The 27,443-nt window shown below is 51.2% G+C and overlaps 1 protein-coding gene across 4 annotated transcripts; it reads right to left on the reverse strand.

Annotated features, from left to right (window-relative positions):
- Positions 1 to 87: 87 nt before the first annotated feature.
- LOC4804821 (NACHT domain- and WD repeat-containing protein 1) lies at positions 88 to 27,443 on the reverse strand. 4 transcript variants are annotated; one of them, XR_004468927.1, is made up of 20 exons: positions 27,293 to 27,443; positions 26,155 to 26,271; positions 17,080 to 17,557; positions 16,708 to 17,015; positions 16,461 to 16,636; positions 16,252 to 16,396; positions 16,023 to 16,188; positions 12,732 to 13,641; positions 12,189 to 12,664; positions 10,347 to 10,794; positions 10,141 to 10,270; positions 9,921 to 10,032; positions 8,358 to 8,540; positions 6,595 to 6,690; positions 5,444 to 6,527; positions 5,138 to 5,380; positions 4,759 to 5,075; positions 4,430 to 4,508; positions 1,501 to 2,192; positions 88 to 1,120 (listed from the first exon to the last, which is right to left on the reverse strand). XR_004468927.1 is itself a non-coding variant. In XM_004444252.3 (19 exons), the coding sequence occupies exons 3-19, from the start codon at positions 17,272 to 17,274 to the stop codon at positions 1,080 to 1,082; spliced, it is 5,109 nt and encodes a 1,702-aa protein (XP_004444309.1). In that variant the 5' UTR covers positions 17,275 to 17,557; positions 26,155 to 26,271; positions 27,293 to 27,443; the 3' UTR covers positions 88 to 1,079. The 4 variants fall into 4 exon arrangements, 3 of the variants coding, with proteins under 3 accessions (XP_004444309.1, XP_015040225.1, XP_033234767.1); XM_004444252.3 differs by lacking the exon at positions 1,501 to 2,192; XM_015184739.2 differs by lacking the exons at positions 1,501 to 2,192; positions 4,430 to 4,508.

Below are 27,443 nucleotides of genomic sequence, written 5' to 3' on the forward strand. Positions count from 1 at the left end.
CTGAAACCCGAACCGTGACGTGTTCATCGGTAGTTATGGCGTTCAGTGATCTGCAGATTTCTCTCCCAGAAGAAAAACTCAAAGGACTTGTGTTTTGCCGTTTCGCAGTAAAGTTGAGTAGAGTTTTATTTCGGTTTAATAGACATAGACGGTGTGTGTGTGTGTACATTGATCCATATAGGTTTATGCGTATGTGTGCTATCATATCCATATGCTATGTATATCCAAGTCCATAGCCATGTCCAGATGCACAGTTCCTCGGGAGATGCTCGGCTACGTCTGGTGGACACTACACTACACTACACTACAATACACTACACTACACTACGCAGAACGTAGACATATGTATGTAGGTTTTTTTCTTAGTTTAACAAAGTTTCACTTGTGGCATGCATAGAAATATCTGTGTAGAAATATCAATATTTTTTCGTTCTAGGCCAGAACCTCTGATTGTCAGAAAGTTATTGAAGTTCTCCAAGGGAGGTGCAAGTCCCAGGCGCAGGGGCCGAGGGCACTCCACTCTGCTCGGGTACTCTGTGGAGGGAGCCCTACACGGCTGGGACTCAAGTGGGGCTTATTATAGACAGTTTATTTTTCGCTTGTGCTCGTATTAGTGTTTTTGCATGCACGAGTATGTATTTGGTTTCATTTTAAGCATAGTTACACTTTTAGCCCCTCAGAGAGAGTGTGTTTGCACTCCTCGTTTGAAGAGATTCTACGTTATTCCTAAGTGGTACTATATAATTATGTAGATGCAGATGCAAATGCAGATGCAGATGCAGTGTACTAGTTCATAAAACACTCAACAACAATAAAATGTCCAAATTGGCTCACTTAATGCTATAATTCCTACAAAGTCTGAGACGGTGGTTTATCTGATTAAATATCGTTCATCTACACACAAATGGGAGGGATCTCCAGTCCAAGCTCGACTCGAGGGAAGATGGCGGCTAATTGTGGCGCTTGGTTTGGTTACGTTACGCTGCTTATTGCTTGCTTGATTCGGGAAACTTCTGGAATGTTTCTTAATGTGTCTTAATTGCTTAATTGTAGAGGTGTAATTGCTGCCGGCTCAGGCCTTATCCCTTGTGGTATCCTCCTCCTCCTGAAGCGAAGTGATCTGAATAAAGGAACAACAACAACGACAACAAGGGAGATTTGGTTAGATGGAGTGCTCGATCGCTGGCGTGTCCATTATTTACTCTAGTGACATGCCTAACACTGAAATACTGGATTGGGTTTGGGTTCGGGGTTCTAAGTTCGGTTACGTTACGTTCAAATCTAGTAGATAATTTCAAATAAATATTACTAGTAATTGCACGGGACAGACATTCAAGAAGTTCAGCCGGAACCACAGCCACTTCCAGTTGGTTCCAACCGGCGCAACTCTTGGCCAAATCAAAGGTGGGGGTGGGTAAGCTCTAGCCGGCTATAAATTGAATCTTGCCAAGGGGTACATAGGCGTGATATCTATGCCTCTTTAGCTGGTTGTCTACTTACTTGATTGGTTTTCGGATCCAGCTTTTGGAGGTGCAGTCTGCTTAGTGCAAATCAACTCTTGTGTCGTTATTTGGTTAATATTATTGTTATAACTCTGATATTGGATAAACTGTTTTGGTTTTTCTGTACTACAATATATTGCAAGTTGCATGTAGAATTCTCAAAAGTGGTTCAGCATTTGCCTGAGGTACATGTTCGAAAGTATGTGTTCGTGTCTCCTATGCAGGAGTACGAGTATCTTATCTGGTATAATGGGTTTCCCCTAAAAGAAATCGTCGAAGTCGTCTAAAAACAGAAAACAAAATCACAAAATATTCTACATTTTGCCGAATCGGGTCGGTTCGTCAATTTGGACAGTGCCGTGCCGTTTTTTTTGGAGGTGCTTGCTGAAGGTCTAGGTCTAGGTCTAGGTAGTGAAATGCCAATCGAGAGGGGGTACATTTCTGCTTTGCAATTGTAATTGTAATTGTAGATCTATGCATAGGTACGAGTATGTGCGTTAGTGAGTAAACATGTTTTATCGTTTAGTTTAGGTTTTTTGTAATATTTATCGACTCATATGTAGCTGTTGGGTTGGTGCCTGCCAGCCGTACGATGCTCTGCTACTGCGGTCACAGTTCACAGTTCACATTTCACAGTTGTCTATGGGTGCAGGGAGCTGCGGGAACTGGTTTTCGAACTGTGGGCGTTGGCTGTTGTTGGTGTTTCGTTGGTGGTTCATTTCAGAGTTTGGAGTTGTGGTTTGGACGGGTTGTTGGAATGGAAAATGGGAACTTCATTTTCATTTGCGTTAAGAGCGGAATTTTGTCCAAAAAACTGTGCGTCTGGGCAACATGACAACAACTTTAAATTCAACGAGTAGGTATTCAAATATATAGATACATAGTATACATATACATATATACACATCGAGAGAGCGGAGAACGGTATGAGGTTCGAGAAGTCTGGGAGGTGGGTGAAAATGCACGTATATACGAGTATGTATAGAACGAATATTAACAAATCAAGTAACAATTTACATTCAGATGGTCGAGTATATGTACGAGTGGTATGGTACAAAGGAGCGAGTTCCGCTCTCGCTTTGCTGGAGCTTCTGGCGTGTTGAGAGAGAGAGCAAAACATGCCTGAGGAGTAGGATTGAATTGATGAACTTAAAGTAGAGCTTGGAGAACGCCTTTTCAGCTGCTTACCTCGCTGGGCTGAGCACGGTTCACGTTCACCTTCACATCTGAAAGAACCCCCAGCCGGGCCCTGCCTGCACCCGACTCGCTCCCATTAGGCTTGGATGGATTTTAATTCGCTTAAATCGGGCAATTCAATTCATTATCCAGCCAGCGATGCGTTGGCCTTCACTTTGCCTATCGAGTTAATAGCGTTGCAGTTTCATTGATTGCAATTTCATGCCTCGCCAACTGAGAAATGAGTCCGCCCAGTGGTCCGGTCGGGTCGGGTCGGGTCGGATGGGGTCCAATTGGGGGAGATTGAGCATTATGAAAACCCCTTTGCAGTCGAATAATTGATGCTGTTGGTTTGCCATTTCACGAGGAAAATCTAATTATCAACTTTTCCACATTTCTCCGATAACGGACAAGCAGAAAGAAATCAAACCCCCAGCGGCGGGGACAGTGAAAAGCTGAATTTTAAGGCAGGATACTTTGGAAAATATATAACAATGTGTATATATGTGGGCTGCCCTTAAAGTCCTCTTATGTAGAAAACCCAAGCTTCAATCTGCAATATTTTCCCATGTTTCTACGTGCTTTCGGAGACCCTTGATTGTTGGTCGAATCAAAGAAACAATTATACATTTTTCTTTATGAGAAAATCCTCGCTGATTCCCTTTCCGAAATTCACCAGCAACTAAGGACCCCTGTTGACCGAGTGTCGTTCCATCTTCACTGATGTTTCGCTAAGTGTACTCACCTGGCTTCTGCCTGTGGGTCTGTTGTTCATTCTGGTACTGATAATTGGGGATAACAAATGAACGAGCACGCAAAATAAAACCAAATAAATTGTGGTAACTTTTATTAAAATAAATAGATCCGACTCGACTAGTCGGGAGCATCTACGCATGGCCAGAACTACATAGTACGTATAAAGAGTAAAGAGTTGGATAAAAGTGCAGGAGAACAAAAGTCGTGTGGTGCAGTGGAGCAATGGCTAGAGTGGTTGTGTGGCTGTAAGGAGGGATTCGTCGGGTGGTGGTGTCATTGAGCCACACACTCGTTGCAAGTGGCTGTTGACTCTTGGGAGCTCGAGTTTGTATTGGAATTGGCTTTGGCTTTGGCTTTGGGACCGCTCCGTTCGGAAGGGGATTTGTGGCGCAGGAGGTGCCAGCGGCGGTGGAGGTAGCCGCCACTCGAGGAAGACGACCTCTTGGCCAAGGGAACCTCGTGCTCGTCCGCCTCAATGTGGCCGAATGAGGCGCGACTGTACTGCGGATGCAGGACAAGATCGGTGCGCAGGCGCTGCACATTGCGACTGTCACAGTTCTCCACCACGATGATGGGCGTGGGTCGGAGGGGGTCCGGCGGGTTCAGGCGCATGTGTGGCTGGACGGACAGGCAGTTCCTCTGGCGCTGACCGCGCATCAGGTGCGACTTCAGGCTGGGCCAGTGGAAGAACTGGCGCAGAGTGGTCAGCCGAGGGGACTCTGCCGGTGAGGGGGCCGGGTGTAGCAGATCCCTCACCAAGTCGGGCGCCACCCGGTGGAGGGTCGCACTGCTGTCGGCGTTCTGTTCGGAGGAGGGGGGTTCTGTCCGACTGGTCGCGTTCAGCTGGTGGCTGCTGTTGGTCTGTGGGGGGGTGCTCACGTAGAACTTGGTTCTCGGCACTCGCAGACTGTTTGTCTTCCATGCATCGTTCAGGGAGCGGATGCCAGGCAAGCGTGCAAGGAGGTGGATGTGGTCGTAGGAGGCTGACAACATACCTGCGCGCTCGTCCTGGTACTCGTCGTCGTCCGACGACTCGAGCCGGTCCTCCACCAGCGATGTCTGCCTCGACAGACCCTGATGCGTGGTGCATGTTGCAGGTTCAATTACACGTTGAATAACAATTGCAGTTTGCCGATTTCATATTGATGTGTAAGCAAACAGAGACGAAGCAAAATGAAATGAAAAGAAAAGTAAAAAAGAAAGGCAAGGAAAAGGAAGAGAAAAACCAAAAAACCAAATCGTGAGCGCCATCTACTACCATGAAAACGAGTACAGAAGCGAACAGTGGCTAAGGCCTGTGCTGCTCCGTGGAGCATCGACTTACCGCGTTGTGGCGGCGTCGGGGCGGAGACCGCTTGTTCCACAGCGCCTCCAGCTGGTCGAAGTGCTGCGACTGGGCCAGAGCGGCCTGCTCGGGGCCGATGTTGGCATTGGAGGCCCCTGTCTTGTTCTCGGCGATCTTCGAGATCTCCTCCATGCTGGCCGAGACGCTGAAGCGTCGCTTCAGGCGCTCGTCAACCTGGGCCATCATGACCGACGAGGTCAGGTGGCCGTACTTCTTCTGCCAAGTGTACGTGTCCAGGGAGACCTCCTTCTTCAGCAGGCGCTTCATCTGGCGCTTCGGGCCCTGCGGCCGGAGATCTGAAAGCGAGATCGGAATGCGGGATTACAGAGGCCGCTAAGAGTGACAGACGGAGGCAGACCATCCACATCCTTGGTGGGTCCCGAGTACGTGGGCAGCTTTACATACTGCGCCGGGGTGTTGTGCAGACAGATCACCGGGAGGTTGTAGCTGTCCACCAATTGGACCAGGACCCGCGACACCTCCAGGCTGATGTCGAAGTGGGTGAAGGGCACGTGCATCTGCAGCGAGGTCAGGGCCAGGCCGCGCTTCGTCTCCCACACGATCAAGGTCTTGTCATCGCTGCCCGACACAGCCGTGGAGCCTGAAGGGGAGAGGAAGGGCATTAGATGGAGCCCTGGGGGCGGACATGGGGATGCGGACTCACCATCTGCCGAAACCTTCACTCCGATCACTGGACCCAAGTGTCCGGCCAGCGTGTGAACCTCCTCGCCAGTGAGCAGGTCCCACAGGATGAGGTTCGTGTCCTTGGAGCCGGAGAGGACCTGCGTCTTGTTGGTCACCGAGACAGCCACACAGGTCACAGCGTCGCTGTGCCCGACCAGCACCTGGCTGAGCTTGCCGCCCGTGGACTGCCACACCTTCAGCGACATGTCCCGGGAGCCCGTGATGATGTGCATGCTGTCGGCGCTGATCTCGAAGCAGGTGATCTCGTCCGAGTGCGAGACCGAGTACTTCTCGTCCTCCTGGGTGAGGGACCAGATCTTCAGAGTGTTGTCCCCGTTGCTGGAGGCGGCGAAGCGCATGTTGTTGGTCACCACCAGGCTCTTGTAGGGTCCCTGGATGGTCTGCAGCAGGTTGCCCGAGCTGGCCATCCACACGAGCAGCAGCGAGTCCCGGTCCGTGGAGATCACCCGCAGCGAGTCCATCAGCACCACCACCTTGATCACCGGCGCCGCATGCCCCTTGAAGGTGTTAATGGTCTCGGTGGCCGCCAGGTTCCACACCTGGACGAGCCGATCGTCGGATCCCGTGGTGAGGAACTCTCCGTTGGGCGCGAACTTCAGGCAGTTGACCACGCCCGCGTGCCCCTCCAGGCTGCACTGGTACTCCGGCGTGTTGATGCGCATCAGGTGCACGCTGCGGCCCGAGGCGATGGCCATCAGCTGCGAGTCGCGGGAGAGGTCGAAGCACGTGATCGGTGGCAGGGTCGTCGAGGGCGACCGCTGGGCCTGGGCGTGCCGCTTCAGACTGCGCTTGCGGCGCGGGTTGCGGGAGTACGGGTTCACGTAGAGCTCCTCGTTGCGGAACGAGTAGAACGTGATCTTGTTGCCGCCCACCGTGACCAGGAAGTCGTCGTTCTCCATCGCATAGACGGCGGTCACCGGTCCCGGGTTGGGCGGCATGGAGCGCACCAGCTTGCCGGAGTGCATGTCGTAGATCAGGGCTCGCGTATCATCGCATCCCACCACGCAGCGCTGACTGTCCTTGCCAATGGAAATGGTCCGTATCTGCAAGGGGAGGCAGGCGTGGAGAATCATAACGGCTCGTCAGCCTCCGGCACGGACCCCCACTCACCTTTGACTTGTGGCCCTTGAGCGTGTGCAGCTCCTTGCCCGTGGCCAGAGTGCGCACATAGAGGGCATTGTCCTCGCACAGGGCCAGGAGGAATACCTGCGAGGAGACCATTACAATTTCCAATTCAATGCGTTTCGAGAGTTACAATTTCTGAGATCTGCAGGTGTATGCCACAGAGCCACAGAGGATGCAGGCCAAAGGACATGCCCTGTCGATTTTGCCCTTCCTCAGAAGTACACTACAAAAAGTAGTAGCCCCAAGTAATTCGTTGAAGGAAACAATCTGAGAGTTATCTGCCCTTTAACCAGTTTAAGCTGGCGTGAAAAATGATTCGAAACGAAGCATCTTTTTCCTCAGTGTATTAGGTATATGTATTTGTGCCCGGAATTGCCCCTTTGTAGGAGATGCTGTGCTTGTTATTCCGCCTGCTTATAGGCAATTTTCAACGTGTGAAACGTAATTTTCGATTGCAGACCGCAAGGCCCAGGAGTGGATTGCTGACAGGATTGCTCTATGGTTTTCGAGTTTGGCTTTAACAGATAGGCAGACTCCAAAGGGCGATAGGACGTAGGACTGTGAGTGCAGCAGAGCCCATCCCCATCGCAGGACACCTTGAATTACAGTTGGTTTCCTGTTGTCTGCCTTCTGTGGATTTATTGGATAAATGGAAGCGCGAATGGGAGACAGTTTTGGCAGGAGGCAGGAGACAGGAGACAGTGATGTAAATGGGAGCACGCATCAATCGCCATCACGCGGGAGGAAGAGAGGGCGAAACATAGTTGCCATTGACAAAAGACGACGACGAAACGTGACACAATGGCTCGTCCCCCGGATTCAGCACGGTGTTGCCCGCCCCAATCCCAATATCGACCCGGTATCTTGATGTTGTGCTGCGTGCCAAATTGCCGCTAAGTATGCAATACTTATTGATGGAAGCCAACACATACATATACTCCATAGCCATATCCCCACCCTCTCCCAGCTACCAGCTATGTACCAATCGGGCAGGCAGCTTCTGGTCTGTGTTTTGTCGAGCTGATTGACAACAAAGGATTTGACGCGTAATGCGTCCCAAGCCGAAGTCCCATATTAGAATCTCGTGCTCCCCATGCCTAATCTGCCACACAGCAACCACAGTCGCTCCGCTTTATCTTACGTTTCCAAGGGAATCGTATCTGCTCTCCCCACATCCGCATCCGCATCTACATCCACATCCGCATCCGCATCTATCCATCCAGTGCTTGGCTTTAAATTGCGCACATGGAGTCGCAGTTCGATGCCGGAAATGATATTTTCCCTCCATTTATATTTCCCCTCCGCCGTCCCCTCCCCTCCTTCTCCTACTGCTTCTGCTTATATTGCGCTTAAGTTGCGCTTTTCGCTATTGCTTTACTTGGAAAAGTTTCGCTCAAGTGGAATGTGCTTTAAGCCCCTCGTTTCTGGTGGCTCAGCTGACTCCCCCCCTCCCTCCTCGTGTTGTTTTTACTCCAGCTTGGGAAGAGCAACGAGCTCAAAGGGATTCCCCCCTTTGAGATGGAAACTTTTGCCACTCTGAGAAGTACCCATTTTCATTCAACTTAATAACAGTCCCAACATTGCAACCAGCTTCCGACGAGGCCGCAGGACTGTGACTCAGAATTATGAATTAATTCCATTTCTTATTCCGTTCCATTAGGTCCATTCCTTCTTATCAATTAAGAAGGTAAGAACGCCCCGGGAAGCGGCGAATGACGTGGACTGATATTTATGGGAAAGTCACTCACCGAGTTCCATGAGATGTCGATGCGCAGGACGGGGCTCAGCATTTGCATGGTGTTCAGCAGCGCAAAGTTCTCAAGGTTCCACACGCAGATGGTTCGGTCGTGGCTGCCCGAGATCAGGACATCGCACGCTCCGGCCACCAGGATCCCGGTCACAGGGCCGCGATGGTGGCTGATTCGGTGTTTCTGAAACAACACCAAAAAGAAGGTCATACCAAGCCGCTGACATTGAATGTAATTTGGTTTTATGGTCTACTAAACGAATACTCTTTAAATATAAATCGGGGGCAGGAGGGGTGGGCTTTCTTTGCGTGAGACATGCGCTACCGCCGCATATCCTTTCTGTTCTTGTTCCCTGTCTCTGTTCCGTTCTGCCAGACCTTATCGCTGTGTCACATTTTGTATGCATTAAGTTAATTATCTGCTGGCACGCGATGTTCTTCAGGGCAGTACACAGGAAAGCCAGGGAAAATGCCAAAACTTTTTATAAATTAACCCGAAACTTTAAAAAATGGCGGTACAGAGAAAGGAAGTGTCAGCATGACGCTGCGTATACGTAATATTTTAATTAATTCAATAGGCGCCCGTAATTGCACACGTGTGCATGTGTGCGTGGGTACTATGCACACACAGTGACTCCACAGATTCCCCGCCATCTCCTGACGGCCAATTACGTTTCTGTGCGGCAGCCAAGTCAGCGAAATTGACTTTAAAAGATGCCCGGGGGCAACCAAGTGGCAATAAATCCAATTTCTACGGGTACGACTACGAGTACGAGTACGCCTATGTGTGTCAACAGGACGGCGGAGCACCGAAACGAGGACGAGAACAAGGACGCGCCACACATCCGCACTTGGTATGCAAACACGGGCCATTGTGCGTAATCACAGTTTAATGCCTGCCTCTCGTCTCTGAAATATCAACTTAGTATGACTGATGATGTGGGGTGGGGTGGGGGGGGTGGGAGCACAACAGAACTAGGGCAGGGGTGACGGGGTGAAACTCGACCCCGGGAAGGCTCCTGCCACGCTTCATTTGCCGTTCGGGACGCAGAACAGCCGCAAGTGCGTGGCTGCCGCTCAAACTCATGTTCAACAAGCAGGGCACACATGTCGGCCAACCCAATCCCAACCCAAGCCTCGCCTTTGTTGGGACCTTGTCTTCCCTATGACGAGAGGGGTGAGAGGGCTCACATGTCGTGTGTTCGAAGCAGATGTCCAGCGGTCCTCGTAGAGAGGAATTATGCATTTGGTCTGTTTGATTTGGTTTGCGGTGCGGTTTTGCAATTAGCTTCCCATTTGCCAAATGGAATGTGCTCGACGCAATCGAATATAATCAGAACACTCGTCCCACAGAGGCAGGAAGGCTCGAAATTCAGGCCAGTTCGTGGACACCTCATATTCAAAGATAGGGCTAAATAGATTCGATAGGTGATGCCGACCAAGAGTAGCCTTTGCAGCCACAATTGCATCCTTCGATTATCTTTACTCTTTTAATTAACTAATCCTCTTGTCCCCCACTGTCACAGGAGCTCAGAGAGCTGTGTGTGTGTGTTTGTGTGCTCACCAGTTTGCCGCTGGCCAGGTCCGTGATGGCGATTGTGGCATCCTCGCTGCTGCTGATGATCAGCGTGTTATTGACCCCGGCCGCCACGCCCGTTATGGGGGCTGTGTGGGCGCTGAAAGGAGACAAGGCGACAGGAGACAGAAAGCGGGGGCAGATGGATAAATTGCGCCTGCAGAGATTTACAAATTACCCAGCGGGCAATGAAGGAGGGAGCACTCACTTGATGTGCGCCCGACGGTCGCGCTGCGAGACGTGCCAGACGAGCACGCTGGTGTCCTCGGAGCCGGTGAGGAGGAGCTCCGGCTCGCTGGTCGGAGCCACCAGCAGGCACGTGACTGCCGCAGTGTGTCCTAGAGGGGCGTTATCGCAAATGGAGTCGCATGATTAGCTCGCCTAATGGCAGGACATTAGGCACTTGAGACTCACCCTTGAAGATGTGTTCCAGCGAGTTGCTCATGATGTGCCACTGCTGCACCTCGCCCGAGCTGGTGGCCAGGATGAGGTGCTGCCTCGAGGGCGCCAGGCAGACGGCTCGGATGACGCCCGTGCCCGACACCGTCATGGTGCGGATCTGCGAGGGCAGCGGTGCCGGCAGCCATCCCGTGAGCGGCACCAGCAGCGGCACGGCGTAGCCATCGCACCAGGCCGTCGCCGAGCGCACCGTCATGCTGAGCAGCGAGTTGTCGTCGTCGTCGTGCTCGCTGATCGGACGCAGCCAGGAGATCAGCTGGGAGCCCAGCTGCATGGGGTCGCGCGTGAGCACGTCGCTGGACTTGCGGATCGTGTAGTAGATCAGCTCGATGTCCCTGTCGAGGATATAGCAGCGGACGTGCTCGATCAGGCAGCGCAAATAGCTGATCGACACAGTTTGTACCTGGATCGGGGTGGGGAAAGAGCGAATTAGTTTATTCCACGAAACCTTTCATACTGAAATACTATATATAATTAATGGGAGCAGCAGGATTATATATTCCATCTATGTATTTGTATATCAGCTCGATTCTGGCATTGATTTTGCGTTAATTTAAATTGAGTTCAACAGGGAAGACCCTGGCCATATGTAGAGCCAAGGAGCCAAGGAGCGTGGCAAAGATGCGGAAATTCGATTAAATCTCGTCTCTTGAAGGACTGCAACTAATTAAAGTTTGTGCGGCTCTTATCGAGCCTCCGTTCTGTTCTTGAACTGAATGCAACTGACAACAAACAAAAGAGTTAATTTAATTAAATGTCCAAGTTGCTTGACGCTCGTTACTTTACTCTCTGGCTTTTTGTTCCTTCTTTGCCCTATCGCAGGGTATGTCCGGCTATAGAAAGTATACAAAGGACTTGGCACAGAAGTAGAGTACTTTGGGTCTGTAACCTTTATTTCTCTTTCATCTGAATCGTTAGGCAGACTTGCTGTGGATGGGATTCTGTCATCGGTTCTCATTATTTATGGGAAAATTGGTTCATTTTATTATTTTTTGTCAGTTTGTTTGTTGTTGACGGTGAGAAATCATCATGAAATGCATATTGCAGGGACTTTAAGCAACACAAAAAACAACGTTAATTCGATTGGCTCACACACACACGCACACACACACACACGCACAGAGTCGCGTAATTTGGATGCAATGCCTCGCAGATCCGAATGAGTTTGTCGGACTGAATAAATGAGTGGCTGCATAAATGAATAAGCCGAAACGAAATGAAATCCGAGGAGGACAAACTTTCCCCGCTGTGGCCTCCGCCGCACAGGAAATGGGGCAAGCAGACGGTGAAGAGCGGAGACAGCTGTACGGGGGACTTAGTTGGATTAAACATTCACGGAATGGGCCCAATGGGCGCCTGAAACTAGCTGTCGGAGCAGACAAATTTAATAAATTACCCGTTTCAGAGTGGTTATCCCTGTTGGCCCCAAACAGAGCACCATTTCAGCACCAGCTGAGCCGAATATAGAGCAGGCCATTTAAAGCCACTCCAGCACTAATTGAGAAATAGTAGCTCGAAAATTGCTCGAAAGGACCTTTTTACAGAACTATGGGTAGACTCGTATGTATGAATGATGCTCCTACTTTGTTCTTATTTGCATTGCTCTCCGTCCGAGTGAACAAAGAGTGCACTCTGTCCAGTTTTCAAATCGAATTTGATTGCCACAATAGGCAGGCAATTATGTGGAGCAGCTGCCAGCAAAACAGAGAGTTGATTGCATTTCCAATCGGTTTCCCCAGACACTAATTGGGGAAATGGGGAATTGGGGGAGGGACGGAAACAGTGCCACGAGCTTACCGCCGCCAGCAGGAAATCAAAGTTGCAGACTGCGATTTGCTTGAAGCGTGTCGTGTCGTCGGAGCGCATCAGGTGGTGCCAGCTCTCCTCCACGTGCCGCATGCTGTAGCTGACGTCGGCGGCGATGGGGTTGTAGAAGGTGGAGGTGTCGTCGTTGTGGTGGGTGGAGGAGGACTTGCGGCCAGCGGAGACGTTGTCCTTCTCGCGCTCCCTGTCCTTGTGCGGCAGGTCGCAGACTGTCCTGAGCGTGTCCTTGAGGCTGATCACGGACTTGTTCTCGCTCTGGGTGGACTCGTTCTCCAGCGTGCTCTCGTCCTCGTCCTGCGGGAAGAACAGGTTGGCCAGCTCCATGTGCAGGTTGCGCGTCCTCTGACCGCCCATGTACCGTCGCTTGGCCACCACGGCGCAGTAGTTGTGGCGCCACTGGATGAGCACCTTGCCGGACATGATCTTGTCGTGCAGCAGCAGGAGCTTGTCTGCAAGAAGAGAAGCCCGGGAGCCATTGGCCATTGAGCCCCCACAGCGATGATGATGACTACTCACCCATTTCTCTGTGGATCTTCTTGAAGGTGGCGAAGCTAAAGTGTCCGCTTCTGGTGTCGATCAGGGACTCGGGATCGTCGGTGGGCATGAGCAGCTCCAGGAGCTCCGTCTCGCTCAGCCCGTACTCGGAGCAGGTGATGTAGGCGGCCAGGCTGCCCACCGCCTGCCTGCCGTAGTGGCGCTCCAGGCCGTCGAACTGCTGCTCCACGTACAGGACGAAGCTGACGTCCGAGACGCACTGCGGAGGTCGCCGCAGCTCCGTGGCGTACTCGCCCAGGTTGAGGTCGAACTGGTACTCCGCCGACTTGAAGCGGTCCCGCTGCATGGGCGTGAACTTGAGCTGCTCGACGGGGGTGGTGGAGCTGCAGATGATCTGCACGTTCCAGGGCAGCGAGGTGGGCAGCCAGGAGAGGGCGGTCACGATGTCGCAGTCCAGGGGGTTCAGCAGGTGCAGGTCGTCGATGAACAGGAACAGCACGTCGTTGCTCATGTCCTCGACGCGCCGCAGCAGGTTCTGGAACCAGGTGCTGATGTACAGCGGATCGAAGGAGGCGTCCTTGGGTAGGTAGCCCTCGGGGATGTTGAAGATGATCGATATCTGCTGGCAGATCACGCGCAGCAGCTCCAGGTTGTAGGCCGAGCGCGGCGTGGCCTTGGCGAAGCGGATCACGCGGTGGACCTTCGTCGAGACGAACCAGCTGGCCACCTGCCCGTACAGGGTGCTGATCAGGGCGCTCTTGCCGCTGCCATCCGAGCCGCAAATGAAGTACGGCGCATGCCGGCTGCCGTTCCTGAAGTTCGCCATCAGGTTCTGGCGCAGCTGCGGTGGCACCCGCGACTCGATGAGGGCCGCCCCCTCCACATGATCGCGCAGGATGCGCAGGTGAGTGGCGTGCTCGTGAAAGATTTCCTGCAACCGAAAAAACAGTGCGTTTCACTCATGTAGGGCTCATGTAGGGCTCATGTAGGGGCTTTCGAGCCCCCCAAAGATGGTGATTACGAATTTCACCTGGAACATCGAATGAATGCAATTGACAAACAGACGAGGTCCTCGTAGTTTTGACAGATTGCAATTTCGGATTACATGCGCAATCCGATGCGCCCCCACACATGCAAATAATTTGCATAGATATTTATTTTATAGCCTTTGAGCTGGCTCCGTCACTGGTCGGGCCAGTAATTGGATGTGCCAGCCATATGGCCACACAGCCCAACAGCCCCACAGCCTCCTAGTAAAAACAGCCCACCCACATCCTTCCTGCCACCGCTCGAACTCCTCTCGGGCCAAATGCTCTCCGGGACCCCTCAGTGCCCATTCATTACTTACCGCCGACGCACACACGACTCGCTTACATAGATACAGATACATATACATATGTTTATGCCAGGGTATCATCCGCTTCCGGTTGGCCTGTCGAAGAGCAGAACACCTCGCCACATCATCAACGTCGTCGTCGTCGTCGTCGTCGTAGTCGTCATCTCCATAAGTCTGAATGTGAGTGGCATTCAGCGCGCTTGCCTCGTAACTTTGTTTACCTGCCACCGCTGTGCCACCTGCTGAGTGGAATGGAATGGAATGGACTGGAGCGGGGTGGAGTGGCGGAAGGTCCTCAGCTTGTCTGGCCGTGGCATGTGTACCACTAACAAGTAGTCACCGTGTCCTTGCCTGCTCCGGATCATATTCCTGCTCCGGCTCAGCCTCAGTCTCCGGCTCAAGTCCCCGTTGATTGTAAGCAGCTATTGCCTGGCAAATCTCATTTGACAGCTTCTGTGTAATGCATTTCTCGAGGGTTGGGCAACTAAATCAATATTGCCAGGAGCTGTCAGAGAAAACAGAGAGGACAGAAAGGACCCAGCCCGACCCCGGCTGGCCCGCCTCTTCTCTATCCATCGCTCTTTAAGGTGGCTGCTTAATTAGTTGGCATTTGACTTGCTTTAATTTCATTTCGCTCGAGTGCCAAAGGTCGCCACACAAGAGTTGCTCACACAACGTGCCGCAGCAGCCGCAGGTGCAGTCGGACGGGAGGAGGAGGGGGCAACACTTTGCATATTTCTTGGTTGCGGCTACAAATGCCACAACATTTTGTCAGAGTGGGTGGGACGAGGGATATGCGTTTGCCACTGCCACTGTCGCAGCCACACTCTTATCCAAGCCGGGGGGTCGGGGGTCGGGGGCTCCGGGACTGAGTGCAGTTCATGTTGCTGCACCGTTAAGTGCAAACAAGGGGACGACCTGGGCGTTGCTACATTGTGCCCAAGTGTAAGTGTGTTAATATGTCAGAGAGCTGGTGCGAAGGGGGCGGGCGAAAGGCCAGGCCACGTCCGCTAATGGCCCGGACCGGTTCAGGGTGCGCGTCGTCCTTCGGATGCGACCGAGCTAAAATGTTAAATGCTTTCAACAAAAGCCATCCAGCAGAGTGGGCCAGGACGCAATGGACGCCTTATGCAATGAGAACCGCAACTGGAACGGAAAGCGGAGCTGAAACCTTGAGCCAACATATTTCGCCTGCTCCCTGCCACTGGGGCAACTCAATCGCAATGGGTTTTCATTGCAGGAAATCTCTTTTAAACCCAATTTCGACAACTGTCATATGCAAAGCCACAAGCACAGATGCTTGAAGGATGCTCGAAGGATGCTCGAAGGATGCTCGTGGGATACTCCTGCACACGTGCAGTGCAATTGAATTTCGCTCGAAATTGCAATCGCCGAACGTTTTCGATACGTTTCAGGTTTCAGATTTACCGGATATCGGAGCGGAGGTGGATGCGGAGGCGGAGGGTATCTGTAACCAGATTTAATATGCAATTTTTCGAGAGCAGAAATCCGGAATCCAGAAATATAACGCCACTGCCACTGAAGTGGAAACCACTTCAGTTCAGTGCAGGCCATCCATTTATTTGATTTCAGTTGGTCCGGGATGTATAGAAAAGATGAGAATAAAAGGTCAGTTTGATTTCCTGCGCAAAACCAGAGCCAGAAACCATCCAATTTCCTATAGGAAAAGATATTGTTCTCCAGAAGAGCGCATAGGTATCCTTATCCGTATGAACATGCTAAGACGTCTTTCACTTTCTAATTCTAGGAAATGGATTCATCTGCAGGCAGTCTACACAAAGACACGCACTCATCATAGGCTCGTCACCAACAGGCTGTGAAAACTAGGGACTGGATAACGCAGACTCTCTTCTGAGAGCCTCCACAGGTATGTATGTTTGTTGTTGATTAAATAAGCGTGCCGAAGAGTGGAAGAGTGTCTATGGTGGAGCCATTGGCTCGTCCTTTCGACCTACCTGAACAGTCTTTTTCCTCCCCTTGATTACATCGGGATCATTGGTGATGTGCGCCTCGATTAGCAGACGCAGCTTGTCGGTGACTTTGTTCTTGAATTTGCTGAGATAGGACTCGTGGTCCTCGTTGTCCGGGTCGATCATTTCGCACGAGGCACTGCCTGGCACCCTGTTCGGTGAGAATAACCAGAATGAGACAGCCATTCGCACAGTCGACTGGGCAGAGACTTACACTAGGGTTGTGTGATTGTCCGTGGAGAGGTTCATGGTGAGCTCGTCCTTGATCTTCCGAAGCCGCTCATTGGCCTCCACATCCCGCTTGCTGCACTGGGCGGCCCGTTCCCGAAACACGGCGAGGATCTTCTCGCTGGAGAGGGCTGCAAAGAGAGCGGGCTAGTGCTAGGTGAAGGGCTACAATACAGCAGGTCCTGCAGTGCTCACCCATGGCCTGCTCCACTTCGCGTTCGATCTGCGTGCGCCTCAGCTGCTGCACCCGCTTCAGGAAGTCTGCAGATCGCGCCGAGGCACCTGGTCCTTGGACAAAGCCTTGCAGCGCCTGCTCCAGCATCTTTTGCATCTGCTGGGACTCGCTGAGCCACTCGTCCATGGGCAGTACTCTGAAGGGGGAAACCAGACAGATGGACAGATGGAAAGAGGGCCATCAGCTGTGGGATCGCAGTGCACTCACCGATAGTCCTGCTTCAGCTGACGCTGCACCTTGGATGGATCCATCTCGTACCACCTGGCTAGAAGAGCCTCCTGGTCGGCCGTTGTCTGAGGGTCGGCCAGCACCGCGGCATAGATGTCCTCATCCAGGCGCGTGGGCAGCGGCAGGCGTCCGAGGCCGTCGCCGATGAGCGCCAGAAAGAAGACGCTCTTCGTGTGGGCATGACAGGTGTCGATCTCGTGCAGGTAGTCCTGCAGCAGATAGGGATCCCGCTCCAGCTGGTTCACCTCCAGCGCCCCAGTGCCGAAGTGCATGTCCACGAACTCCAACTGCGTGAGGGCCAGCGGGTCAATGGGTCAGCGAGTCAACGAGTTCACTAAACGTAGGACTTACCTCGATTTGGCGGTCGTCGTAGAGGCCCTGCAGCTCGGGGCCCACCAGCTCGAGGAGCATGCGGCGCTCCTGGTTGAACTCCTGCTTCTGGCTGGCGACATAGATCTTGATGAGCAGCGGCTTGGGCAGGCGGGTCTGCTTGGAGGTCACCCCCTTCAGTGCGTTCAGCACACTCTCGTCGATGGGCGCGGCCATTTTCGGCAAAAGTCTTGTTTGTTTTTTGTTCGCTTGTGATTGTACGGGTCTAGGCGTGCGTGTGTTCTTGACTTGGTTTACTTGACTTGGTCAAAATCAGGCAGCATCGTGGCTCCCGTCGCAATTCGAAACAGCCCTCGAAGGCCTTGGCACATGTTCGACCTCAGCTTCAGCCTCGAATGTACTTCTGTTCTATGTGAGTATGCCAATGCGAATTTGCCCGCTTGGACCCCGACGGGTCGTCGTGGGCATAGCGTGCCAAAAGTTTATCCTTTCGATTCAGCTGCAAATACAAATTGAAAAGAGCAGAAATTGTATTTATGGTCTTTTGCGGAGGGGAAACTTTTTGAATAACCCCAAAAACATAATAAAAAAAGACCGCCCGAGACAGCAAAAAAGTTTCTTGCGTCCCCCCCCATAATCAGAGATACATCCTACACCCTTCACTGCATCCGCAGGACCCAGGGGGCGCACGAGTTGGCCCAGTCAGCAAGTGTTAACATTTGACTGGGTTTTCGATTGAAACATTTGGTCAAATCGCTTGGAATGGCACGAGCACGAGGCAGCATTCCACACGGCACACATTCTACGTTTCATTCGAATCATTCGAAGGCCCCCACCGCATAGCAAACGCGGGAGTGTGCCCCTCAAGATGTATGCACATGGGGGGTTCCAGGAGAAATTACTTATCAAAATAACGGACAAAGCAGTTTAAAGTAGATAAACTCTGCTTTAAGACAAACACACATAAAAGTGTCCAGTGGGGCATAGCCCTGTCCTGGTTCTGGTCTTGGTCCTGGTCCTGGTCCTGGTCCCGGCACTAATGAAGCCCCCACGCCACCCCGCCTGTCGCTTGTCTGCTTTTGCCCGCCAAACAAAATCGATGGCAATTAATTCCGCTTCAATGAGTTGGCTAAATTGCTCGTTAGACAAACGGCTGCGGACCTGCGAGGGCAGGACGTACGAGTAGTCCTCTGCGTTTCCTTTCCTCCAGCAGGCCAGTCCAGTCCAGTCCAACCCAAAGCCAAGCGCTGAAAGGTGGTGCCGTGAGTGTCACTTTCAATCGGGCTCCACCCTCGTGGCTCCCTAAACGTTTGATTTCAGACAATTTCAGCTTAATAAGCGCCTTGACAGCCCTACCATCAAAACGGTATATATATTTCCTGGATAGCCATTAGGCCTGGTCCAAGATCCGATCGTAGGTACTACCCCCCGACAATCGCCACCTCTCCTTCTGCCTCCGACAGGACTTTGATGGGCACTCGAGATTCTCGAGCACCGCGTGTAAATGCCTCACTTTGCCGAATGCCTAATAGCTTCTCTAATCCGATATACGTTCGAGTGGGCCGCCTTCGAGGAGAGAATTTAGGTGTTCGGGCACTGATCGTTATTGCCGATTAACCCCATTATTAGTCAATTTCCGACATTTCGGAGGAGCGTTTCGTCAAAACTGTCAACCGACTAAATGTCCTCCGGCCTGGCGAGGGGTGGGGAGGGGGCAGTAGGTGGGAAATTAATAGCGCCATGCAAACACAAGGGCCTGCTCGGCTCCCATTACTCTTCCATTGGGCGGTTATCGGTGGGCCGTGCCTGGATGCGGGTTACGTTGGTCCTTGGGGGTTTCGAATGACTGCCATTAGGGAGCGTAGAGCTGTTCGGGTGTTGCTGTAGGTCAACTATTGTTGCATTGAATGGTACACTGGCATTGTACGCAAGCCCTCAATGGCATCCGTATCCTTTTTAAACAAAAAGAAGGGCAGGCGAGTGGGAGGATGCCGGAATGCCTGCAGTTGGATGCTCATAGAAGAAGAGCTTATGTGATTATTATTAAAATTCCCCTTTGACTCTGTACCAGAGAGGGAAAGTCGAATAAACCGAACGAAGCAGGAGGTGCTTACGAACCCCTTCACTCCCGCGTTGCCAGGGAAGCTACGATTGAGGACAGTGGAAGACGACTCCAGAGAAGAGAAAATATTCGAAACGATTCCACTTTGACTCTGCGAATGGTGGGAGCAGCAGCCAAATGGCTCTGGATGATGTTCCTAATCAAAGGAGTCACGATTGCTCCAATTTCCCATTTCACATCCTGGCGGATGGACGGCTATGGGATGGCCATCCGCCTTCCACCATCCGCAAGCTAAAATGAAAATAAAATATTGCTGCTGACTCGCTCGACGTAAATAAATAACTAAATAAATGATAATAGGCCAAAGGCCGCAACAGGCGGGACCCAAAACAGAACAGAAAACAGAATCGGGCCCCAGAAGCACGGCCAGACAGCAGGTGGCGGGTGGCGGGAGGCAGGAGGCAGGCAGGGCACAGCAGAAGCAGCGCAATCGAGCGATTCAGCCAATTCTCGGTGCCTTCTGCCCCAGAGCACCGTACCACACAGATCGAGGGCCAGGGCCGGAGCCGGAGTCGGAGCCAGACCCGGAGCCAGACCCGGAGCGTATGGGGAGCATTAATAATATATGCGATGGTGCAAGTGTGAGGCTCTGCATGTCATTGTGTGTGTGTGCCCTCTTCGCTGCTCATTTTTCGGATAAATATTTAAGGGAAGCCAGCCAGACAGAAACAAAATTAGAACAGTCGCATTTCATTCCCAAAAGCCACACACTCCCCTTTGCCCCTGCCCCTGCCCCTGCCCCTGCCCCTGACTGGCATTGGTAGTTATTCCATGCCTTTGTAGGCCTGAAACTTTCCTGTGTAGAAGGCTACGAGTCCTGAGCGTGATCAGAACAGGTACATACCGATCTACCTACAAAAAACGCACAATATAATCGGGGACGACCACGTACCGGATATCTTTTGGCTCCCCTTTGACCCTCCTCCGAGCAAACAAGAGGAAATGAATGCCTCTCTTTTTTTTTGAGGCGCAGCTGGAATGGAATGGCTCATGACTTTCATTGAAATAAAAGTTTATGCCGCCATCAGGCCAGACGTGGCTGGGCCTCCTGCCTCCTGCCTCCACCCAGGCCCCTTGATAAATACAAAATGAGCCGCCATTTGCCGGAACCTGGCCCGCCCATTCTCACCCCCTAAATCTGTGCGGGACAATTGATTCCGCCCAGCTCCGCCCCGGTGTCCAGCCTCATCGCTGGTTCGGGTGCGTGCAAATTGAGCAATATGTATCGGGCTTTAACCGTAGCCACGGGCCCACCTCCACGGGCCAAACTTTCGTTCGATTTTGTTTCCTGCAATCAGGTACGTGCCCGGGCGCTCAAAGCTGGCCAGGGGTCAAGGGCTCTGATTTATGAACGAACCAAGCACCCAGCAAGCACTGCCAACTGCATTGGATAGAGTCAATTTTGAGGTGCTGTAGGGCCTTCCACTCGATTCCCTGACCCGTGAACCAGTTGTGTTCCCCCTTGTGCTTCTTTCTTGAACTCCGCCCCCCCCCCCCCCTGCCTCTCTGGGCCACATCTCTGGTGCTTTCAATTTTCAGCAATGTTCGCATGACAATTTTGTGTGCTGCTTACCTGAAGGTCGTCGTCGTCGTCGCCGCATTCCCTACACACAAAAGCAGCTGCTGCCAGTGCCACTCCCCCTTAAGCCTTAACATTTTATTTATGCAGAGGCGGGTGGGTGGAGGATGGAGGGAGAGCAGGACGAGAACGAGGGGCCGAAGAAATGCAAAAACAATTTCAAGTGTGTCTTTCTTTCTGGGCCCGCTTGTCGTCTATTCACTGCCTTTGTCTCTGTCTCTACCTCCCCCGCCTGCTGCCCGTCCTGCTCTGGTTCGCACTCTCATTTTGTTGGCGAAAGCAAATAAGCTTTCAGAGGCAGCTCACGAAATTCATGCCTGAATACGCCCGTCCCAAAAGGCGGAGCGGCCCGAACATGGAGAACTTGGGCAAAAGCGGCATAAATCAAAAAAAACATATAGACAGCAGCAGCAGCAGAAGGCTTCAGCCTTTCCCTGAACAAACATGTGTCTGTATACATGTGTATTTAAACAGACACACACACACGCACACACACACTTACACACGAGCGCATTTCCGGTCGCTTGGCAAATTCGATTTCATGGCTTTGTCACGTAAAATGCTCCCCGAATTTCATGTCAATGAATCCGCTTTTTTACGTCTGTCTGCAAACTTATTGTAGATTTAACATTTGGCTCAAATGGCTTTCTTCTCCCCCAGCCCACCATCCCTTTCTCTTTTCCCCACAGCGACAGAAGTTGGCCAAAAGAGAGTCAACAATTTTGATTCTAGTATTTGCACATTATTAGGGGGCCAGGAATGGAGGAGGCGAGGAGGAGAGGATTGTCAAGGCCTTTCCCAGCATTTTGTATTTAATTATTTAAGGATTTGCTTGCCGTCTTTTGCACAAAGCTGCTGCGGCAGGTGTGGCAAGACCCTCAAATATGATTAAATAATATTTGATTGGTGACTGGAAGAGGGTCCTATATGGCATGCGATTTGTCAATCGATACTGTTGTGTCGAATGGCCAAGAGTGAGGGCGTTTGATTGCCGCTTTCGAGCTAATGATGCGTGCGACTTGTATGAATTTGATTCCTGCACTTGAGCGAGTGCTCCAATTAAAGTCCAATGCGACCACAACGATGCGGGGGGGAGGGGCGGCTAATTGGAAATTGATTCCCAGAAGCAAAAGTTACCTTTTGTGTACTCCCCTTGGGCAATCCTGAAGTCGCAAGCAAGTCCTGCCAAGAACAGCACCCGCAGAGGGGCTCCTTGGAGGTATATCAATTGCGGTTTACGAAGTTTTGAAACCTGCCAGCCCACTCGTGTGGTGCTGCTCGTACTCGTACTCGTATTGAGTGAATTTTGCTCTTTTTCATTTGCAAATGGAACATGAAAAGTTTTCGCAGGCTCCCCGGGAAATGTGCAGTTTGCTCGGGTGCCCGTAGCTGCCAGTTTTCTTTTTCATTTAAACTGTTTGTTTGTGCTGTCGAGTCGGTCGGGTGGTTCTTGTAGTGCTGTCTCTATAAAATATTAAACACCATCGCTAGCTAGCTGCGGAGACAGGGCATTGCATAGAGGAAATACCCTGTAAGCCTTATGCGATCGCAAATGTTGGCTTCTACCCCATGAAAGTTGATTACCTCCTTGGAGCAGGCCAGGGCTTTCATCCTCTTTGTTGTGGGTGGGGGCTGACGGGAGCTGCGGGGCAGGGATTTGCATGCATAGCAAAAAAGTTGACCTAAAAGTCAGACACAAGCCCGGGGCAAGGCAATTGCAACGCGCCTCTGTTGCGGTCTAGCTGCTCTGCGGCAAATTGGTTTTACCGAAGGGCCCTGGCAAGGCTCGCAAGGCTCGCAGGACTCGCTTGTGTGGCTGCGTGTCGTTGCATGCGTTGAGCAGCACTGAGGGGGCTGCCATGGCTGTTGTGCGCCAAGTGCCAAAATTCATTAAACGGCCCTAAACAAGTGGTGCAGCACAGCAACCAGGACACGCCAACAGCACATGCCACATCCAACCCACCGTCCGCGCTGGAAAGTGGCATGCAACAGTTTTATTTATGACGTGTCTGCTTTTTACAACTATGCTTTGTCCGGCACGAGGCACGGGGCTTGGAGTGGCTCTTCGACTTTCGTTATTTCCATTTGTGTGTGCCAAAATGGCCCCCAAGAATCCAGTATTCCATGTAATCCAGCAGCTGCCACTTCCTGAATGACTACCTCTGCCCGTGAATGATTCCTTGGTCTAGAGAGACCCACACCCAGATGTCTGTTTCGAGAGCTAAAAAGTGAAAGAGAAATATCTTCAGATCGGGATGGCTCTGTCCAGCTCGTCTCTCACTCTCTTTCGAAGGTCTTACCATACTCATATGTATGGGCCTGGTTTATTTTGTTGTTATTTGTTTGTGTTTGCCTTGTTCCATCATTATTTGCTGCACACAAAACCACGCAATTACCGAGTTCTTGGGGCTTTCCATCTCAGCACTCTTTCCAGCACTCCGCAATACCAACAGATCTTTGATTCCTCCCTCTGTGATCCTCTCTGAGCGAGTCTTGCAAATCAACTCTCATCAGGGGTACAGCAAGTGAATGGGGAAATGGCAAGAGTAACGGCCAGCTACACTGAGAACATTTCATGCAGAGCATCCACAGGTCGTTGAGGCTTTTCCGGAGGTTTCATTGTTTACTTTGTCTGCACTCATTTCCAGCTGTGCCCAGCAGACATTGGACGGTGGCAAGCTTATTTCATATTTAATTAAAAGTGAGGCACACATACATAAACACATAAACACACAAGCTTGCATGTATAAACTGCGTGGGCGGGGGGCTGGGTTCTGTGGGGTGGGGTGGGGGGGCAGGCAGCGCATCGTCTGGCGAACGGTAATAACAAAAATAACAAAATTGTGTGCAAATATTTAAAATCTTTCGAATGCCGCATTAATGAGCTTTTATTCCGATGGCGATAAGAGCAGCACTCTGACACACACACACACACACACATAACACACAGATAGCACACAGATAGCACACAGACATGTCCCACGGAGTGGAACAGCAAAACAGCAACAGAAACAGCAACAAAAATGATGGCTAATTCGCGATTGCCTTATGCTAAACAGATGCGGGCGAAAGAAAACGAGACATTATTCTGCCAGCGGAAAATCAGAGCACTGCCAGGGCGGACACGGACTGGAGTCCAACAACTGTAACGCCCCCGCAGCGCCACAGCCCTGCCCCAGCCAGAAAGGCGTGACGTGAACATTCCGCACAGCAGCCCCGCCCACGGGTCCAGCCGGGGGGAAGCGTAGGATCTCCGCATGTGTTTACAGTGGGGCCTGTCAGCATTTGTTCATAATTTCTATTTTCATCACTTCTCTTTCTCCGCCTCTCTCTCTCTCTGTCTGCTTGGGAGGGCGGGCGGCTGTGAAAAATGCCAAAAATGCGGGAGAAAGAGTCGGGAAAGCGGGAGGATCGCATGTGTGAGACGAGTGCAGCAGTCAGGCCAGACTGGGCCCATTCTGATGTCCTTATCAGCACTCAAACTGCTGATTTATAGCACTTTACCGTCGCTTATCCTGCCAGCGCCCCGCAGAAGGACAGCTGGCCGCGCCCAGCACCATCGCCTCGCCCAAAGTTTTAAGCGCTCACTTTGCATTTAAAGTGTATAAAGTAAAGTGTGCCTGATACAAAAACGCTCCACCCGCACATAACTCATACGCCCGGGTGACCCAGCAACCAGCAGCCAGCACTCAGCACCCCTCAGCACATCCCTCGCAGCGAGTTAGCCAGTCGAAAAGCAGACCGCACTTTACCTAATTGAACCAGACTGAGCGAAAAACACCGAATTTCGGAAATCATTCATAAAGCTATTAATTTTCATGCTTTAAACGGAATTTAAAGAGTGCTTAATTTTCAAATTTGTACAAGACTTCCATGCCCAGCCCATTCCAACTCCTCTCCGCCCCATTATGGAATCCTTGCAGTTCATTTGGCCCATTGCTCAGCTCCCTTAGGCTCTTGGCAGTAAGCATTCTGTTGCTGAGCACAGACGAGACTCACTCTAATGGAATATTAAATTTAAAATGAAATTACTCAAAAGCATAATCCTAATGATTGATTTATACGGCTTTACTTGCACATACACACTTGTATTCATTGATTTTTACGTGTGTGTGGAACAGTTCACCTTTTAGTTTCCATTTTCCACTCATTTGAAATAAACTTTCCCCAGACTCATTTCCCCCGAGTGTTTACACTAGCTGTTGGGTAATCATTCGCTGCCCATTCCCAGAACAAAGAACGAAATGGATGCAATAAAACGATGCCGATGTTGCGCCAAGAATCAAATTAATACATTAATGGCTACATGGATGCCCATGGCCAAGGCAGAGCCAGCAGCCACAGCAATTATATATATGGGCAGTAAAACGGACTTATGGTCCAGAATTGGGATGACAGGGATTTCGGGTACGGACTAAAGCGTTCTCGGCCTCTGCTTTGACCCATTTTTAGTTTCTTCTGGCGGCACAAAGTGGGTGTTTACTGTTTGCCTTTTAAAGTGTGTCTTTGGCAACGAAATACAATAAATTTCTTAGATTTATAGAGAGCACAACAATTTGGACAAATCGCAGTTACGCCGGGTTCCGCCGTAAATGGAAGCTGTATTCCGTCGTAGACCATGTGTGACAGCCCATTCGTGGTTCCGCTTATATTCTAATTAATTCCACTTGTGATCAGCTCCCGATTAATTATTTGCCAATTTACCCTCATCAAGTTCATGGTTGGGCTGCCAATTAGGACGTGCCACGCCCCGCACTAGGGCCAAGAGCCGCTCCCCGCCGCGTGGGCTGCCCTCCGACATACACATATACGATTTGGGGAACACTCAGACACTTTTCAGAATTATCAGACATAAAACTCTTCATGGAAATGAAATAAGCGAATCGTAAAAAAAAGGAAAACTGTGTGCGGGTAATGGATAATGTTTTTAATATGTAATCAACTCTTCTTGAAACATTTTGCTCCGCATTTACCTGGCTCGCGGTGCTTGCGTGTGTCGTAAACATTTTTATTGGCCATTTTCGACATGAAAAGCATCGAAAGGATGTGCTGCCCGGACAAATGAGAATGCGGCTAATGGCGGATGGGACACAAGGAGAGAGAGAGACAGGGAGCGGGACAGCGGAAGACAGGCAAGGAGGAAAAATTAACCATTTTCATTTACATTTTTCGTATTTTCTTATTTGTGGCTTGTCATGGCGATGGCATGGCCATGGCATATCTTGATATTACGCATACGCCGCGTGGGCTACGAGCCGATTTGGGTTAAACATCCAGAGAGCCAGAGACGGGTTGGCCAGCACAAAACTAATTGCCAAAAGCATTGTACGAGTATCTCCGAGCATCTCCGCCCCCCGTGCGTTTATTGATCCCGGAATGGATGGGGAGTACTTACCCGCCAGCAGCTCTCGGGTGTATATTTTTGTATGAGTTTCGGATATTTCGGCAATTTTCAACAATTTCTTTCACTTTTCACTTGTATTTCGTCTGCCGTTTCGACTCTTCTCTCCCCCTGCGAGTATTTAAAAAACAAGATGTTGGATGGAAAGTGCAGGAAATGGAGTGGGCAGAGAATATCCTCCCCCCCTCGGAGGGATAACTGTGTTGGAGCGGGATTTGGTTGATTGGTGGGGCGGTTGGTGTGGGGTGGGCGTTTCTCATTTGCATTTTATGCATATTTTAATTGCTTCCAGATACAGAAATGTGAAAGGAAATACAGGGGAAACCCCCGAGGCACTCCACCAGCAAAACAGCCCCCCCTCCGCCCCGGTCGCCATGCTCTCAGGTGGAAGCTGTACCAGAACAATGGACAGGACCTGGGGCTAGAGTTCCGCTGTGGTCAATGCACTTGGCATAATTTTCGTTTTTCTTTATTTCCCGACGTCCTTTGTTTTCGTTGTCGCTTTCATTTAATTGAAAATTAGAACAAAACTGCGGGAACAAGTTGTTCCGGCCCGGGGCCTGGCACTCGGCAGGATTTGCGTTTCGCCCACCCTTCGATCCCTCTGTGCTTTGTTTATTAAACTTCAATTAGACAAGTTTTTTCCAATTAAAATTTGCGCGCTGCAATTTTAAGGGTTCTCTCTGGCCCGACCAACTTTTCGAGTGCTTGGGATCGAGTGGGACCCGGCCGGGGACGTTGTGGATTCCTCGGGGTATGGCCAACTTAATTGGTTTCCGTTGCTCATTCGGCCGAAAGGACTTGCCGTGGAAACATGAGGGGCCGGGTATGCACATTGCATCATATTGCTGGAGTACCAGAGTGGGGACATTGATAGATGGAAAATGGGAATTGCAGCTCCATTTAAACAGTAGCGAGAGAGCGCCACATACGCAGAGGAATGTCACACCTGCGAAAGAGGCGGAGCGGGAGGGTGGGTGCCCCAATCACCAAATATAAACAACGACAACGACACCGACACGGGAAACCGTACACGAAACCATTACCCACGCCTCCCATGTGTGTGTGTATCTCTGTGTGTGTGTGTGTGTCTGTCCGTGTGTGGCGTTGGGGGTGGGCTACACTTATTTACACTTCACTCGGCTACTTCGGGGCTGGCTACGGCTCACTTGTTCGCGCCCGCCTTCACAGTTTTCTGGGCTATTGGCCTGTTCGACTCGCTCGGACGTTCCTTCCACCGGTTGTGAGCCCCAAACGCTTTGAAGTTCGACGAGGAACTGAAC

This window comes from Drosophila pseudoobscura, chromosome 3, assembly GCF_009870125.1.
Source record: "Drosophila pseudoobscura strain MV-25-SWS-2005 chromosome 3, UCI_Dpse_MV25, whole genome shotgun sequence".
Lineage (NCBI taxonomy): Eukaryota > Metazoa > Arthropoda > Insecta > Diptera > Drosophilidae > Drosophila > Drosophila pseudoobscura.